This window comes from Trichosurus vulpecula, chromosome 6 (assembly GCF_011100635.1).
Source record: "Trichosurus vulpecula isolate mTriVul1 chromosome 6, mTriVul1.pri, whole genome shotgun sequence".
In the NCBI taxonomy this organism is placed as follows: Eukaryota; Metazoa; Chordata; class Mammalia; order Diprotodontia; family Phalangeridae; genus Trichosurus; species Trichosurus vulpecula.
The window spans coordinates 140,926,096-140,941,845 of NC_050578.1; the positions used below are offsets into that span (position 1 = coordinate 140,926,096).

The 15,750-nt window shown below is 41.7% G+C and overlaps 1 protein-coding gene across 4 annotated transcripts in view; it reads left to right on the top strand.

Moving 5' to 3' along the window:
- Positions 1 to 15,750, top strand: part of PDE5A (phosphodiesterase 5A) — a 190,340-nt gene that overhangs the window by 103,328 nt on the left and 71,262 nt on the right. For all 4 annotated transcript variants that reach the window (XM_036763181.1, XM_036763184.1, XM_036763182.1 and 1 more), the window contains exons 10-11: positions 8,127 to 8,302; positions 12,839 to 12,898. In XM_036763181.1, coding sequence (XP_036619076.1) covers positions 8,127 to 8,302; positions 12,839 to 12,898 — 236 coding nt within the window. The remainder of the gene's footprint in view (positions 1 to 8,126; positions 8,303 to 12,838; positions 12,899 to 15,750) is intronic.

Below are 15,750 nucleotides of genomic sequence, written 5' to 3' on the forward strand. Positions count from 1 at the left end.
GAGTCTTCCTGAGTCCAGGCCCAGCACTCTCTCTACTGAGCCATCTAGCTGTCCTGAACATAGACTATTACTTCTAATTTGCTGCTTGGCAGTCTTCCAAAAGAAAGTTTGGGGTTATTTTTAAAGGCATTCATTCCATATGAACACCAGGCTAATTCACTTAGGGAAGCCTCTTGCATGAAAGAATAGAGTCCCCAAGAGAGAAACCACTGCACATTGGTGAATAAATGAGACCTCCTTCAGTTGAAGTCCCGTTTCCATTTCCACACAGTACATGGCAGAGGTAGGAGTCAAACAAACGTCTTCCTGGTTCCACACCCTGCACTCTGCCCATTACCTGTTGGTGCCTCTTGGCAGACATTAGCATAGAACTCTAACATGGGGTCTCCATGGAACTTCTGGCAGAAAGACTGGGTGCCAGGGGTTTTCATGCTTCTCTCTCTTCCCTGCTTCTTTTTACTGCTGACAGATGTAACAACAGCATCAATCTGGCATTTATGTGGAGCTTTACTATTTGCAAAATGCTTTATAAATATTATTACATTTTATCCTCATAGTAACCCAGGGAGGTAGTCATTATTATTATCCCTATTTTACAGTTGAGGAAATTGAGGCAAGCAGAGGTTAAGTGGGTCCCACGGTTAACAAGTGTCTGAGGCTAGATTTGAACACAGATCTTCCTGACTCTAGGTCTAGCCCTCTATGGAGTGATAGTGAAGGTGCCCATCAGGTTAGCTTGTTCATACTCTCAGGTGTTGGTTCATTAGTGCTCCATCTGAGTGTAATTGTAGTTGGCCTCCTCATTGTAGCAGTCAATCCATAAGCATTTATTAGGTGCCTACTATGTGCACCACGCTAGGTGCCAAGATGCTGAGTGATGCAGCCTTCTCACCCCGGACCATGAAATCTCTGTCTTGTTTCACATGCACTCCTTCTGTTTGTCGCATCTTCTTTCCCTGCCTCTTTCCCTTTTCTCCACTTCCTAAATGCTGCTTTTCCCTATGTTGGAGTTACAACATTTGAAGATGAAAGAAAGCAGTTATAATGAGTTCACTTTCATGCTGACCCTATATCAGTCCTCGTTCCATATCCTTCCTGAGATGCCTGGTCCAAAAATTCGGTCTTCCCCAGTTAATACCTGCGAAAGCAGACCCTTTAATCATCTCTGCCTGTAATTCACTGGTAAGGAATAAATCCAGTTTGCAGTTGAGTGGTGTACCTGGAATTTAGTTAAGGGGAAGAGCAGGTCAGTATCAACAGGACATCTAGAGCTGGGATAGATGAATCAAGAGGTCCTATTGCCCAGTGCAACTGAGGCCCAGAGAGGGGAGGTGACTTGTCTAAGGACACACAGCAGATAGCAGAGCCATATGTTAATTAAACCAAAGTCCTCTGACTCTTTTACATGATCCTTCACTACCTATTCCCAAACAGAGCACGACGAGTTTATAACCCAACTGCCATTCCTTGGGTCTGTGTTAGAACTGGGTTCTTGTCCTCCTGTTTTCCCACTCTACTTCAGGAATGTCTGCATTCCATTTTACACATTCTTATCTCGCAGGAATGTTAATTGCCTACTTCTGATAACTTGGTTCTGTCATGGCCCAGTCTTCGTGATGCCATGGACCATGACAACTTTAGCCATTGCTTATTAAATGTCAACTCCATAGGATATCACACTAGGGGTTGAGCATTAGAATCGTAGAAGTGGAAGGGACCTAAGAAGTTGCATCTGCCAAACAGCCCATGTTACAGTCACCACTGTAATGTGCCCAATAAGAGCTATTATTCATCCACAGCTTGCCAACCTCCAAGGCTGGAGAATCCACCATCTCTTCAGGAAATCCATTGCACTCGAGGGTGACTGTTAGTTTGGAAGGTTTTTCGATTGTAACTTCCACCCATTGGTTCTGGTTCTATCCTCAGAAGCCAGTCAGAATGAGGATAATCCCTCTTCCACATAATAATACTCTTCAAATACTTGAAAAGAATTCTCCTCTGCCCCTAGTTAAACAGCCCTTTCTTTCAACTGAGTCTCTTGTGGTTAGAACTTAGGACCATTCACCATCCTGATCCCCACCCCAGCTGACTCTATACAGCTTTCCAACATTAGGAAGTTTGTCCTAATTGTTAGGAAGCTTTCTCTTTACCCTGAGCTGACAACTTCCTCTCTTAAAGACCCATTGCTTCTGGTTTCATCCTTGACCAGTGGACCTAAAGGAAAATGAGATCCTATTACTTCCAGCATTTCGTAGTGAGTCCCATGTCTCTTCTTAGGAGACCAAAGGCCCAGCTCTTTAAAAGCTGCCCTATAATTTCCCCTCAGCTCTGGTCAGATTCACATCCTTTCTATTTCCTATAAAGGGCTAAAGTGCATGAATACCCAATGGATTGATTCCTTCCATAAAATTATGCAACAGGAGAAGGAACTGACCTCATTCCAATTAAAGGTGAAAAAAAGCCAAATGATGTCACAAAATTCTGGAGCTGGAGGTGACCTAAGGCAACTAAATATTTTAACAACAATTTATTGTTATTATTCTTATTTGAAAATGGAAGATTCCGCAGAACTGAATCCCCTTGGCCCTGGAAAATCTCTCTGCCCTTCTGACCTTGAGTTATCCCATTCATCAAAGGAGGCTCCGAGCAGTCTTACAGTGAGCTGAAAAAGACTTCTCAGAAGAAAGAGCAGACATGTTGCATCTGGGGGTGATTCTGAAGCTCTGGACCTCTCTGAATGTTCAACCCAGCAAACTGATGATTCTCCGATTTGTTAAGTCCTCTTAAATGATACAGCTCAACCTGCTGAACTCAGTACACACATGAACAAACTTTATTAAAGTGGCTTTAATAGGGGGCCTCGCACTCTTCTAGGGTGTAATGTGAGGCATTTGAGTCATCACACGGCCCCTGGGGAAGAAGGATGGATAGCCGTATTCTGCTCCTGGCTATTTCCTGAATCACATTTCATTCCATGTGATGACATTGAATTGTTGAATTTTAGAACTGGAAAGATGCTGAGAAATTCTCTTATCCACCCTACTCATTTCAATCTGAGGTCCATAGAGATTAAGTGACATTTTCAAAGTGACAGGGATTCAAGTTAGTCATTCTTTTCAGTTGTGTCTGTCTGTGACCCCATTTGGGGTTTTCTTCGCAAAGATACTAGAGTGGTTTGCCATTTCCTTCTTCAGCTCATTTTACAGATGAGGAAACTGAGGCAAATAGGAGTAAGTGATTTGCCCAGGGTCACACATCTAGTAAGTGCCTTTGGCCAGATTTGAACTCAGGAAGATGAGTCTTCCTAACTCCCAGCATGGCTCTCTGTGCACTACAGTGCCACCTAGCTGCCCAACGGGGTAGTAAGTAAGAAGGGTTGGAACTCAAGTCCTTTACCTCTAATTTTGGTGTTCTATCCAGTGCATCATTCTTACCCCTGTGATTAGAGAGTGATTTGATTAAGCCGAACCACAGTGACTCAATAGTTTTATTCATATCTCTCTTTTTTTTGAATCACCCATATTTCCTACTGTATCCATCTCCCACCACTCTCTCCCAGAGAGCCACCCCTTAAAATAAAGAATAAAAAAAAGTGAGGAAGGGGACCCAGAAGTTCAGCAAAACTAATATATCAAAAAAGTATGACATGATACCCAATGTTCCACACTCCTATCTCTGCAAAGAAACCAAGGGATTGAGAAAGGGGAAGGCAAGGGATCTCCAAGCTTTTTTGTGATTTTGCAGCATTCAGTGTCAGTTGCCTTGTTATTGTTCTGTCCTTTTACACTCTTGTAGTCATTACACATGCTTCTTTTTCCCGGTTCTGTTTACTTCCCTTGACGCTAGCTCTTCCAGTACTTCTCTATAATCACCATAGTTATCATTTCTTATAGCATAGTAACATTCCATTTCATTCATCAACTTGTTTAGCCATTCTGTCACTGGGTGTCTACTTGGCTTCCGGTTCATTGTTACTGCAAAAATGCTGCTGTGATTATTTATTATTTTGGTGAAGAAGAGACCTTTCTTTTTAACCTTGTCTGTGCTGGGGTGTGAGTCTAGCAATTGAATCTCTGGGTCAGAGGGTAGTAATATTTTCCAGAATGGTTGGACCAATTCATAGTTCAGTCAACAATGCATTTCTGTGCCTGCCTTTGTCCAGTCTCTCCAACAACTGTTTCAATGTCATCATCTTTGCCAGTTTGCAGGAGTGAGCTGAAGCCTCATGCTTGTATTGATTTGCATTTCTCTTATAATTACTGATGTGGAGCATTCTTTCATATGGCTTTAATAATTTGCAATTGTTCTGCAAAATGTTAATTCATCTTCTTTAACCGTTTATGTATTGGGAAGTGGCTGTTGGTCTTACATATTTTTGTCAGTTGTCTCTATAATTCTAATATCAGACCTTTATCAGAGATATTTGATACAAAGATGTTTTCCCACTTGACCAGTTCCTTTCTTATCCTTTTATTCATGCAAAAACTTTTCAATTTCATGTCATCAAAATTATTATATCTTTAGTGATTGAGTCTACCTCATGTTTGGTTAAAAATTCACTTCCTAAGCCCAGTTGTGAAGGTTTTGTCATCTGCTTCTCTTCCAATATTTATGATTGGTCATATTCAGGTCACATATCCATTTTGGATGTATTGTGGTATATAGTGTAAGATGTTTGTCTAAATCTCACTTCTACCAGTTTGCCTGGTGACTTTTGTCAGGAAGGGAGTTCTTTCATAAGTAATGTACATTTTTAGCTTCGTTGAGCACTGGGTTGTTGAGTTCATTTATTTCTGATTTTTCCTTGTGTAGTCTTCGCCAATAATTGACTCCCCCTGTGTAACCAATAACAAACAGTTTTGGTAATTACTACTTTATTATGTAGTTCAAATTCTAGATATACTATCCCCCTTTCATTCTTGCATTTATTACATTATTTTGCTTTAATATTCTCTCTCTTATATTCCCCCGAGTGAATTTTGTGTTATGATTTTGTCTAGAATTGTTAAATATCCCCTTGCTACCTTCACTTGAATAGCACTAAATTTGCAAATTAAGTCTTATAATATTGTCATCTTTATTTTATTGATATGCCCTAGCCATGAGCATGGAATATCCTGCCAGTTATTTACAATGTTCTTTGTTCCTTGCAGGTGCATTTTGTAATTATATCTATAAGAACCTTGAGTGTGCTTGGACCAAATAATTCCCTGATTTTAATACATTTTGTTGTTCTTTTGAGTGAGATATCTTTTCTATTATTTCTTCCTGTATTTTGTTGCTAATATATAACTCTGCAGCCTTTTGAAATAGTTATAGAAGGAATATTCTTATTTGGAGGATTTTCCATTACCTAAAAAATGGGGAAAAGAAACAAGTAAAAAGAACTGATTTCAGGGCATTGATTGGCCTCGCTGTCTGCTTCTCTGAAACTACTCTCTCAATATCTCATTGGGCCAAATTTAGCAGCAAAATAAAATCTAGCACATTTCTTGGGGAATTCAGTGCACTGTACTAAAACTATCATTGAATTTGGATCTATAAGTCCTGGGTTAAAATTCAAGCTCTGCTAATTCATATCTGTATGAATTAACTTTTCTTGACCTTTTTTTCATCACCTGGAAGATAAGGTCTTGCTGCATGTGCTCTTGGCTCTCTTACAGCTCTAAGCCTTAGGATAACCAGCTTAGAGTATGTGGCTTTGTGCAGAGCATCTAAATCAACTGTCTCTTTCTCTCTCTCTCCCTCTCTCCCTCTCCCTCTTCCGCTTCCTCCCTCCCTCCCTCCCTCTCTTTCAGATAGGAGTGGATAATAGTTACCTTAAAGATGCCGACAGAGGATGGGAGGACTTTGATGGCCCCGCATTTGAGTCGCTTAGAGTCTTGTATTCTTTTTTCATAGATAAGGAAATTTAGACCATTCTCTCCAAAGAGCCTCTCCATGATCCTGGGTTATTGTACAGCCCCTAATCCCTGGGAAATTTTAACTAGTAATGGATAAGCATTCTTCTCTTTTTGTAGTAGACTGTGTTTTCCCTGTGGCCTTCTTTCTAGACTAAAGATGTCACTTAAACTGTCTTCAGTGTTTGTTGTTGTTGTCCAGTCATTTCCTACTCTTCATGACCCTTTCCGGGATTTTCTTGGCAAAGATATTGGAGTGGTTTGCTGTTTCTTTCTTCAGCCCATTTTACACATGAGGAAACTGAGGCAAATAGGGCTAAGTGACTCACCCAGGGTCACAACAGCTAGTAAGTGTTTAAGGCCAGATTTGAACTTGAGAAGATGAGTCTTCTTGACCCCAGGCCCAGAATTCTATCCACTGCACCACTTAGCTACCCTATCTTCAATGTTACACATTGGTAACAACAGAAATTGTGTGCACTTGGCATGTTTCTGTGGAACCCTCAGGTCTAGCTTTGAACGGTGAGGTTGGCTACATGAATAATGCCATACTGGTCTGTTGTGTGTGTGACTTTCTGTTTATTGTTCTGTTTTTTGCTTTTTGGCAGGGCAGTTGAGGTTAAGTGACTTGCCCAAGGTCACACAGCTAGTACATGTATGTGTCAAGTGTCTGACACCGGATTTGAACTCAGGTCCTCCTGACTCCAGGGCCTGTGCTCTACTCACTGCACCACCTAGCTGCCCCATGATTTTCTGTTTAACATAAGCTTTAACTTGGGAAAAGCAAACTTCATGTCCCCCTCTTCTGACATGCTTCAGAATTGTTCTCTTGGAAAATAGACAAAAATTTAATTAGCTTTGAAAGGACAAATTATCTTTGGGGACTAGTGGTCTAGAATTTATTTCTACATCAAGGGGAAAGTGTACTCTAGGATTTTCCTAAGAATCACACAGCAGTAATTTAGGGTGAGGTGAAAGCAGTTATGTTCTAAGTTCTATTCTGTGATTCTGTTTATTTTTTATACAGTATATCACTGGGCTCTTTAGTTGCTTGTTAAGAGACTTCAGGTCTTTATAAGGCAAAAATGTGAGACTTCCTGATAGCTATAAAAGTTAACAGCCTGTTTTAGAGCTTCAAGGGCCTGACTTGGACTGTATTTGAACTCCCCGGGTGAAAACTACCTCCATTTATCAAAGAAAAAGCAAACCAGACCCATGTGTACAAAAATATTTATAGCAATTCCTTTTGTGGTGGCAAAGAATTGGAAACAGAAGGGTGCCCATCAATTATGGGGTGGCTGGATTGGGGAATGGTATATGAATGTAATAGAATTCTATTGTACTGTAAGAAATGATGAAGGAGAAGGCTTCAAAGAAACCTGGGAAGATTTGTATGAGCTGATGCAGAGAGAAATGAATAGAGCCAGGAGAACAATGTGTACAGTAACAGCAACATTGTAAAGACAGACAGCTTTGAAAGACTTAGGAATTCTGTTCAACACAATGACCAACCATAGTTTCAAAGGTCTCGTGATGAAACATGCTATCCACTGCTAGATGAAGAGGTGAAAAACTCAGACTGCAGATTGAGGCATCTTTTCTCTCCCTGCCTCCCCTTTCCCTTCCCTTTCCTCTCTTCCTTCTTTCCTTCCTTCCTCCCTCCCTCCCTCTCTCTCTCTCTCTCTCTCTCTCTCTCTCTCTCTCTCTCTCTCTCTCTCTCTCTCTCTCTCCCTCCCTCCCTCCCTCCCTTCCTCCCTCCCTCCCTCTCCCTTCCTCCCTCCTTCCCCTCTTTTATGTCTCTCTCTTCTCTATCTGTCTCCATCTCTCTTTGTCTCTCTCTCTCTCTCTGTCTCTCTTGCAGTATTTTGTTTTACTTGACTTTTATATGTAATTGGTTTTGTTTTTCTCTCCTCAGTGGGGTGTGAAAGGAAGGTGGGAGGGAGATAATTCAGAACTGAAAATCAAATAAAACTGAACTTACAAAAACATCCCTCCACCTGCTCAGATTGCAGCCCATCTGTAACTCATCATCTTCAGGAGCTGCATGAAGCTCAGAAATGATACATGACTTGACCATGGTCACGCAGCTGAGAAGTTCCCAAGACAGGGTTTGACCCTCCATCTCCTGAAGCCCAATCTAACATGCCCTCCACTATTCACTGCTGCCTCTTATTAACCAACTTAATAGTAACAGTGACATTCACCCAATTTCTCTAACTTTTGTAGGGGTTTGCCAGCTTGTTAATAAGATGGAAGAGAATTCCAGCAAATTCAAACCCTTCAACAGAAATGATGAGCAGTTTCTGGAAGCTTTTGTCATCTTTTGTGGATTGGGAATCCAGAACACCCAGATGTATGAAGCAGTGGAGAGAGCCATGGCTAAGCAGATGGTGACTCTAGAGGTGAGCCTGCAAATGGCGGGGCTCGCTCATCTCATCTCTGGTTGGGCTTCCTCAGGGTTCCATTGGAAGGACTTAGAATATTTGAAGAACTGATGATTTTGTCAACAAGGGGCTCTCCCTCCATGGGAACCCCTTCTACTGATGCAAATAGTGGACCATCTATGACTGAGGAGATAAAACCTAGAGAGTTCACTGCCCACTGAGCCATGCAGAGGTTAAATGACTTGGCCAAGGTCTAGCCTTTAGCCATTGCAACTTCAGTACTAATATCACTAACACATTAATAATGGAATTTTGTGTGACTTCAGTCTGTCCTTATGATAGGTAGGCCAGAGAGGTCAGCCCCAGCTCATCCTTGAGAAGCATAGGACTTAGAGCTGAAAGGGGCTTTAGAGATCATTAGGTTCCAATCCCTTATTTAGAGAGGAGGAAAGTGAGACCCCATAAATGAAGTGACAGCTACCAGAATCTTGATTGAGTGATAAATATGAATTGACTGAATCTCAGAGGAGTAGAGGTTACTGACTGATGGGAGAGGGAGAGTCTGTACTTGGCAGTGGGGAGCAAGGAGAATTCCAGTTCCCCCATTACACTGAGTGGGAGGGGTGGTCTGAGTTAAAGTGGAACCAGTGCTAGAAGTGGCCAAGGAAGCTGTATGATGAGGACGGAGCCAGAAGATGGAGGAAGTAAGAAAGGAGAGTTAGATGAAATCTTAAGATGCAAGCCAAAGTAACAAGCCAGATTAACTTCAAAGTAGAAATTTCAGAGAATGCAATGGAAGGATAGGCAAAACAGAGTGGGACACTGGGGACAGGGGTTGGTGGAGGCTGCAGGCTTTGGAAGACAAGGAACAGAACAGGGTCTATACACTGACAGATGGGGGCTCAGAATCACTGAGGGGGGAAATATAATGGGGTGGAGAAATATAATGGGGTGGAAGTACCTTACTGATTGAGGAATGAGTTTGGGCAGATTGTTGTCCCCAGGAGGCCAGGCAGCCATGTGTGGAAGAGGAGCAGGCTGGGCAGAGAGTTGGTGCTGGAGAGTGAACTGTGAGGCTGGGCCTTCTCCCAATAGAGGTTCTAGGTCAGGACTCACCAATCAGAGTCAGACTCATTATGGAGTCATCCCCAGGAGGGGCAGATGACCAAGTCTGAAGGCTGTTAGAAGAGTCTTAACTCACTCCAGTGTGCCCAGAAGAAGGCTACCGAGATAGCGAGATGACTGGGCACCATGATGTAAAAGAAACTGTTGAAGAAACCAGAAATGTTTGGTCCAAGTATTGGAGGAGAGGTGGCCATAATAGCTGGCTTCAAATATTTGAAGCCATTAGACTTGCTGTTTGGCCCCACAAGACAGGACCAAGGAGCAATGAAAGAAGGTGGAGAAAAGCAGATTTAGGCTTGAGGTCAGAAAAACTTTCTAATGATGAGAGTGGTCCCTCAGAGACCTGGGAAGCTGGAGGGAGCCTTGGGCTCTCCATCCCTGGGGGTATTCAGGCAGAGGGCTCAGAAACAGCTGCCAGAAATGGAGTCAAAAAGATTACTGTTCACTAGATTACCTCTGAGTTCCCTTTGACTTTAGAAAATCTGGGATTCGGATTCTGCCATGGAGAGTTCAACTCTTTTTAACATTTTTTTCAGTGAACAAAAATTTATTTTTTTCTCCCTCCAACCTTGCCCCCCAAAAGAAAACAAAACAAAACTCTAGTAATAAAAATGCATAGTCAAACAAAACAAATTTCCACATTGGCCATATCCAAAAACGTATGTGTCATTCTTTACCTTGAGTCTCTCCACAGGGAGGTGGACAGCATGTTTCATCATTCATCCTTTGGGATTGTGGTTACAATTGATCAGAGTTCTTAAATCTTTCAAAATGGTTTGTCTTTCAACCTTTTCACTTCAAAAGTCATGTGGTAAAGCAGACAGCTAGCTAGACTTGAAGACCTGGGTTCAAATTCTACCCCTGACCACCCTAACACAGGGCAAGTCACATAACCTCACTGGGCCTCAGGTTCCTTATCTGTAAAATGAAAATGATTAATATCAGTAAGGTAACTCTGTCACTGGGATGTTCTGAGGCTCCGAGGAGACACTGTGATAAGATGCCCTGAAACCCCTGAGGTATTTGCTATCATCACCAGGGGTAAAAGATCTGACTCATTCAGCAAGCATTTATTGAGTATTTACTCTGTGCAAGCCATTATGGTATAGGCTGAGCAGAGAATTAGGTGAGATGTGATCCCTGCCCTCTTAATAGTTGGTCTAATAGGAACTGTGAACACTAGAAAACACTAAAGCATTGTATGGGAAGCTAGGTGGAGCAGTGGATAGAATACTAGCCTTGGAATCAGGAAAAGCCATCTTCATGAGTTCAAATCCAGTCTCAGACACTTACTAGCTCTATGACCCTGGGCAAGTCACTTAACTCTGTTTGCTACCTCCGTTTTCCCATCTGTAAAATGAGCTGGAGAAAGAAATGGCAAATCAGTCTGGGATCATTGCCAAGAAAACCCCAGGTGAGGTTACAAAGAATCAGGCATGACTGAAATGACTCAACCACATCAAAGCACAGTATCTGATGATTAGTGCTATTAGGAGGTGGAGAACAACATGCCTTGTGAGCTTCAAGGATGTTTTCTATGTCCTGACAAGAGGTCTGGAGAGGAGTCATGGAGGAGGTGGCATTCGAGCCCGACTTTAAAGGATGTGTAAGAATCCAACCAGGCACAGCCAGGGGGAGAAGCCCAGTCCTCTGGTTTGTTGTTGAATGCACTTATTATCAGGTCACATTGTCGGTTTTGATTTGACACTGACAGCAAAGGCAATCCCTTTCATTTCTGAATTTGCCCAGTGTATGATGCTGATGATGATGAAGTTGTGATCATTCGTCATGTCCCCACTTATGTTGGAATGAGAGGCAGCTGGCACTTAGTGGATCCACATAGTAGATGATAGCTGGCCCTGGAGCCAGGAAGATCTAAATTCAAGTCCTCCCTCAGACTGGCCGCGTGCCCTCAGACTAGTCACATGCCTTTTCAGCACTCTGGGCAGTTCTCTGAGATTTGAAGTTGCAGAATTGGTGTTGCCCTAACCTGACAGAGGAAGTTTACTCCTCCAGGAGGTCCCTCTATCAATGAAATCACAGGTCTAGCCAGCTTTTGCGACCCTTCTGTCATCCCGACTCCACAGTGAGATACCTCCATTTTGACTAATGGAGGACTAAAATCCCTGACAACTCCAAAGTCTGTTGAAAAAGTTACCCACCATTTATGTCTATTATATATTGGGGGCAGTGAATTGGTACAGTAAATCAAGCACCAGGCCTAGAGTCAGAAGGATCCAAGTTCAAATCTGGCCTCAGACACTTACTGGATGTGTGACCCTGGGCCAATCACTTAACCTCTGTTAGTCTCTGTTTCTTCATCTGTAAAATGGGGATAATAATAGCACCTACCTCCCAAAGTTGTTGTGAGGATCAAATGCTTAGCACAATTCCTGGCACATATTAAGTACCACATAAATGTTACCTATTATTATATATCCCTTTAAGGTCTACAAAACACTTAACAGATATCTCATTTTCTTTTCATGACAACTTGGGGAAGTAAGTATTATTATTATCTCTACTTTACAGATGAGGAAATTGAGGCAGACAGGCTAAGTGGCTTACCCAGAGTCCCACAGCATATCTGAGACAGGATGTGACTTTGGGTCTTCCTAATTCTGGGTGCAACACTCTATTCACTGCACCTCCTAGCCACCCATGATAAAGAATCTTGAAACCACTACGATTTATACTGATAAACACCATTGTGAGCCATAACTTCGAGGAGTCTCTGAATTCTTGTCTCAGAAAGTTCTGAATTTCCACAGAAGACCTTTCAGGAGTTCAGAGGTTCATATGATCACAGATTTAGAGCCGGGAGGGATGTGAAAGGCCGTCTGGTCTGACCCTTTCATTTTATAGATGAAGAAACAAGGCCTAAGGAGATGTAAAGACGGAATAGAATGGGGGAACCAGACATGCACAAAAATAGCCCTTGTCTAATAAAAAAGTAAAGCCAATAATTTTCCCCCTTCCTGTTTTTCTTACAATTTCCAGCTAAAAATGACTAAGGAATAGATATGTGCATGTTTAGATTTCGTGCTTTGTATTGGAAAAGCGAACAAAAAGATTGGCCAAGTTTCAGCTAATGGACACCTTCTTCTTGTCTCATGTCTAAACACTGTAGCTCTTATGTCAACAATATCAAAACTGGAAGTTTCAGAGAGAGAGTTGTCTTCAAACATGAAAGAAATAAACTTTTCCACTTCTGGGAGAAATGGAGCTTAATGCCTGGGATTCTTTTTTCTTACCTGAAGAAGCCAACTAAACTTATGTACACATTAAAAAGCTCAGGGACTGCCTAGTTAACTGTCCAGTGATATTTGATGAGGTACAAGTTTAGAATTGTAATTCACAATCTGTAAATACATAAGCATCTCACTTACAATGTACTAATTACCTTTTTATTTTTTTAACATTGTATAGGTTCTATCATATCATGCTTCTGCAGCAGAAGAGGAAACCAGAGAGCTTCAGTCATTAACAGTAAGTTAACTTTGCAAAATGCTGAAATTTGCACTGTCAATCTCTAAATTAATATACTGGTTTTTTTTTGTTTGGCTGGTTTTGTTTTGTCGAAGGGGGAAGGCAGGGCAATTGGGGTTAAGTGACTTGCCCAAAGTCACACAGTTAGTAAGTGTGTCGGGTGTCTGAAGCAGGTCCTCCTGACTCCAGGGGTAGTGCTGTACTCATTGCACCACCTAGCTGCCCCTAATATACTATTCTAAATAAGCAGGCTTAAAGGCAGTAGGGACCCCTCCCCATAAAAATATAGTAGGTTTAGAAACTATTTAAGTAGTGGGTTAGTAAGAAAACTTAATCAAGGGAACAGCGGTATCCAGGATTATTTCCATGGACCTTGGACTTAAGTGGAAGGAGGACTCAGGTCAGAGTCGGTCGTTCATTCTTCCCACAAGCATCTTTTCAGCGCTCGCTGTGTGTCAGTCACTGTGCTAAGCACTGGGGATACAGAGATGCAAAAACCACCCCTGCCCTGAGAGAACTTAATCATAGTTCCTAATAACAGTAAGATTTATGTAGCACTTTTGGCTTGTAAAGCATCGTGTGTGTGTGTGTGTGTGTGTGTGTGTGTGTGTGTGTGTATGGATCATGAAGGTGTGTATAAAACCTCATTGGGTTCTCAAAACCCAGAGTCTGGGAGAGAGGTGGTATCATTATTCCCGTTTTACAGATGGCAATACTGAGGTTGGAGAGTTTAAGGGAATTACCCGGAGTCACACAGCTAATAAATATCTGAGGCCGGATTTGAACTCAGGTCTTCATGACTCCAAGTCCAGCATTCCAACTACTAGGATCCCTAGCTTTTATTCCGATGGGGAAGACAACATGCAAACAATTAGATGCATACAAGAGACATGCAGAGTAAATGAGTTGTTGTTCAGTTGGTTTGTCACATCCAACTCTTCATGACCCCATTTGGTTTTTTTTTTTTGGCAAAGATGCTGGGGTAATGTGCCGTTTCCTTCTCCAGTTCATTTTACAAATGAGGAAACTGAGGCAAACAAGTTAAGTGCCCAGGGTCACCATAGGCAGTAAGTGCCTGAGGCCAGATTTGAACTCAAGAAGAGCCTTCCTGACTCCAAGCCTGGCCCTCTATCCACTGTGCCATGTAGCCACCCTCAGAGAAAATGGGAAGTAATCTCAAAGATGAAGGCATTTAGCAGCTAGATAGACTGGGAAAGGTCCCTCACAAAAGATAGGATTGGAATCAAGTCTTGAAGGAAGCCATGGAAGAGAAGAAGCAGTGAGGAGGGAGAAGAGCATTCCAGGTCTGGGAGAGACTCCATGCAAATGCAAGGAGACTGGAGATGGGGTGTTGTGTGTGTGAGGAACAGCAAACAAGCCAGTGCAGTTGAGTTGTAAAATACGTGGAGGGGAGTAAAGCATATGAGGACTGGAAAGGGAGGAAGTAGGTGGGATATTTAGAGCTTTAAATGCCAAACAGAGGAGGATATATTTGATCTATGGGACAATAGGGAGCCATTGGAGCTTATTGAGTGAGAATGTAACCTGGTCAGACCTATGCTTTAGAAAGCTGGCTTTGTGAAAAGCAGAATATGAATATGAATTGGAGTGAGGACAGAGAGAGAGACAGAGACAGAGATAAAGACACTGAGACAGAAAGAGACTGACTTGAGGTAGAGTTAGACCAGTTAGAAATTCTGAGTTTGAGTCCTGCTTTTCCTATTTACTCCCTGTATAAGTCACCTTGACTCATTGGGTCGTGGCTTCTGTATTAAATAAGAGAGGAAGAGGCCAAAAGAGAACCCAGTTCTCTTTGATCATCTAAGAAACAGCAAGAAATAGGACAAAGGACAATGACAACCCAGAAAATCCTCATGGAAAACAAAAATCACCTCTCACTAAAAGAAAAAGATTGACTTTAAAAGTGAGCAAACAAAAACAAAAGGCTCCAATGTAGCTGATCATTATCAAGGGTAAAAACTGAAGTGAAGGTATGAAGGGGGAAAATATATAAGGAAATAACATTATCAAGGACTCCAGAAAGGAAAATGCATTTACTGTATTTCAGCACTAGCAGTAAGCTCACTAGAAGAATTAAAAGAGCTCTGGAGTCGGTGGAGATGATATCTATGAGGGAAAGACACAAAAGGACAACTAGGAGGCTCAGCAGCTAGAACTGTTTGTTAGCAGATCGTGATAAAATGGTGAAGTCTCTGAGCAATAGAATTGTGTTCATGGAAGCCAAAAGACAGGTAGCAACAGAACCAATAAGTTCATGTTTTAAAATCAGCACAACTATAAGGTTCAACCAGCATAGAAATAAAGAAAATAGAGACTTTACCTTAGATAGAAAACCTGAAGATTATTTTGCCCTAGAAAATTCTGAAGGAAAAGTGCTCTGCTTTACTTATTTCCCAAAACCATACATGAAGATTTCTGCAAAGTATCCAGAAATATTGTATGGTACAAATCCCAGCAATCCACAGGCTGCCAACAGAGATGAATTCCAAGTTTAGCTCACAGAGTTGTGCTTTTACTCGACTCCAAAATATCAGCAACAGAGAGAGGATATTGTAAGCAGCCAGGAAGAAATAATACTTTTTAATACTTTTTAACTCAACAACCAGAAATCCCACATGATTTCTTATCCAAGATGAAAAAAATAGAAGAATCTATAATGTTATATACTAAGGAATCTAGAGAAAACAATTTCAAAATTACCTATCCAGTAAAACTAAGCATATTTTTTTTCTGGAAGAAATCATTTTAACTGAAGATTTCCAGGAATTCCTACAGGAGAGAAGACTGGCACTAGTCTATGGTAGACAAATCAACCACAAAGCAAAAGCTTA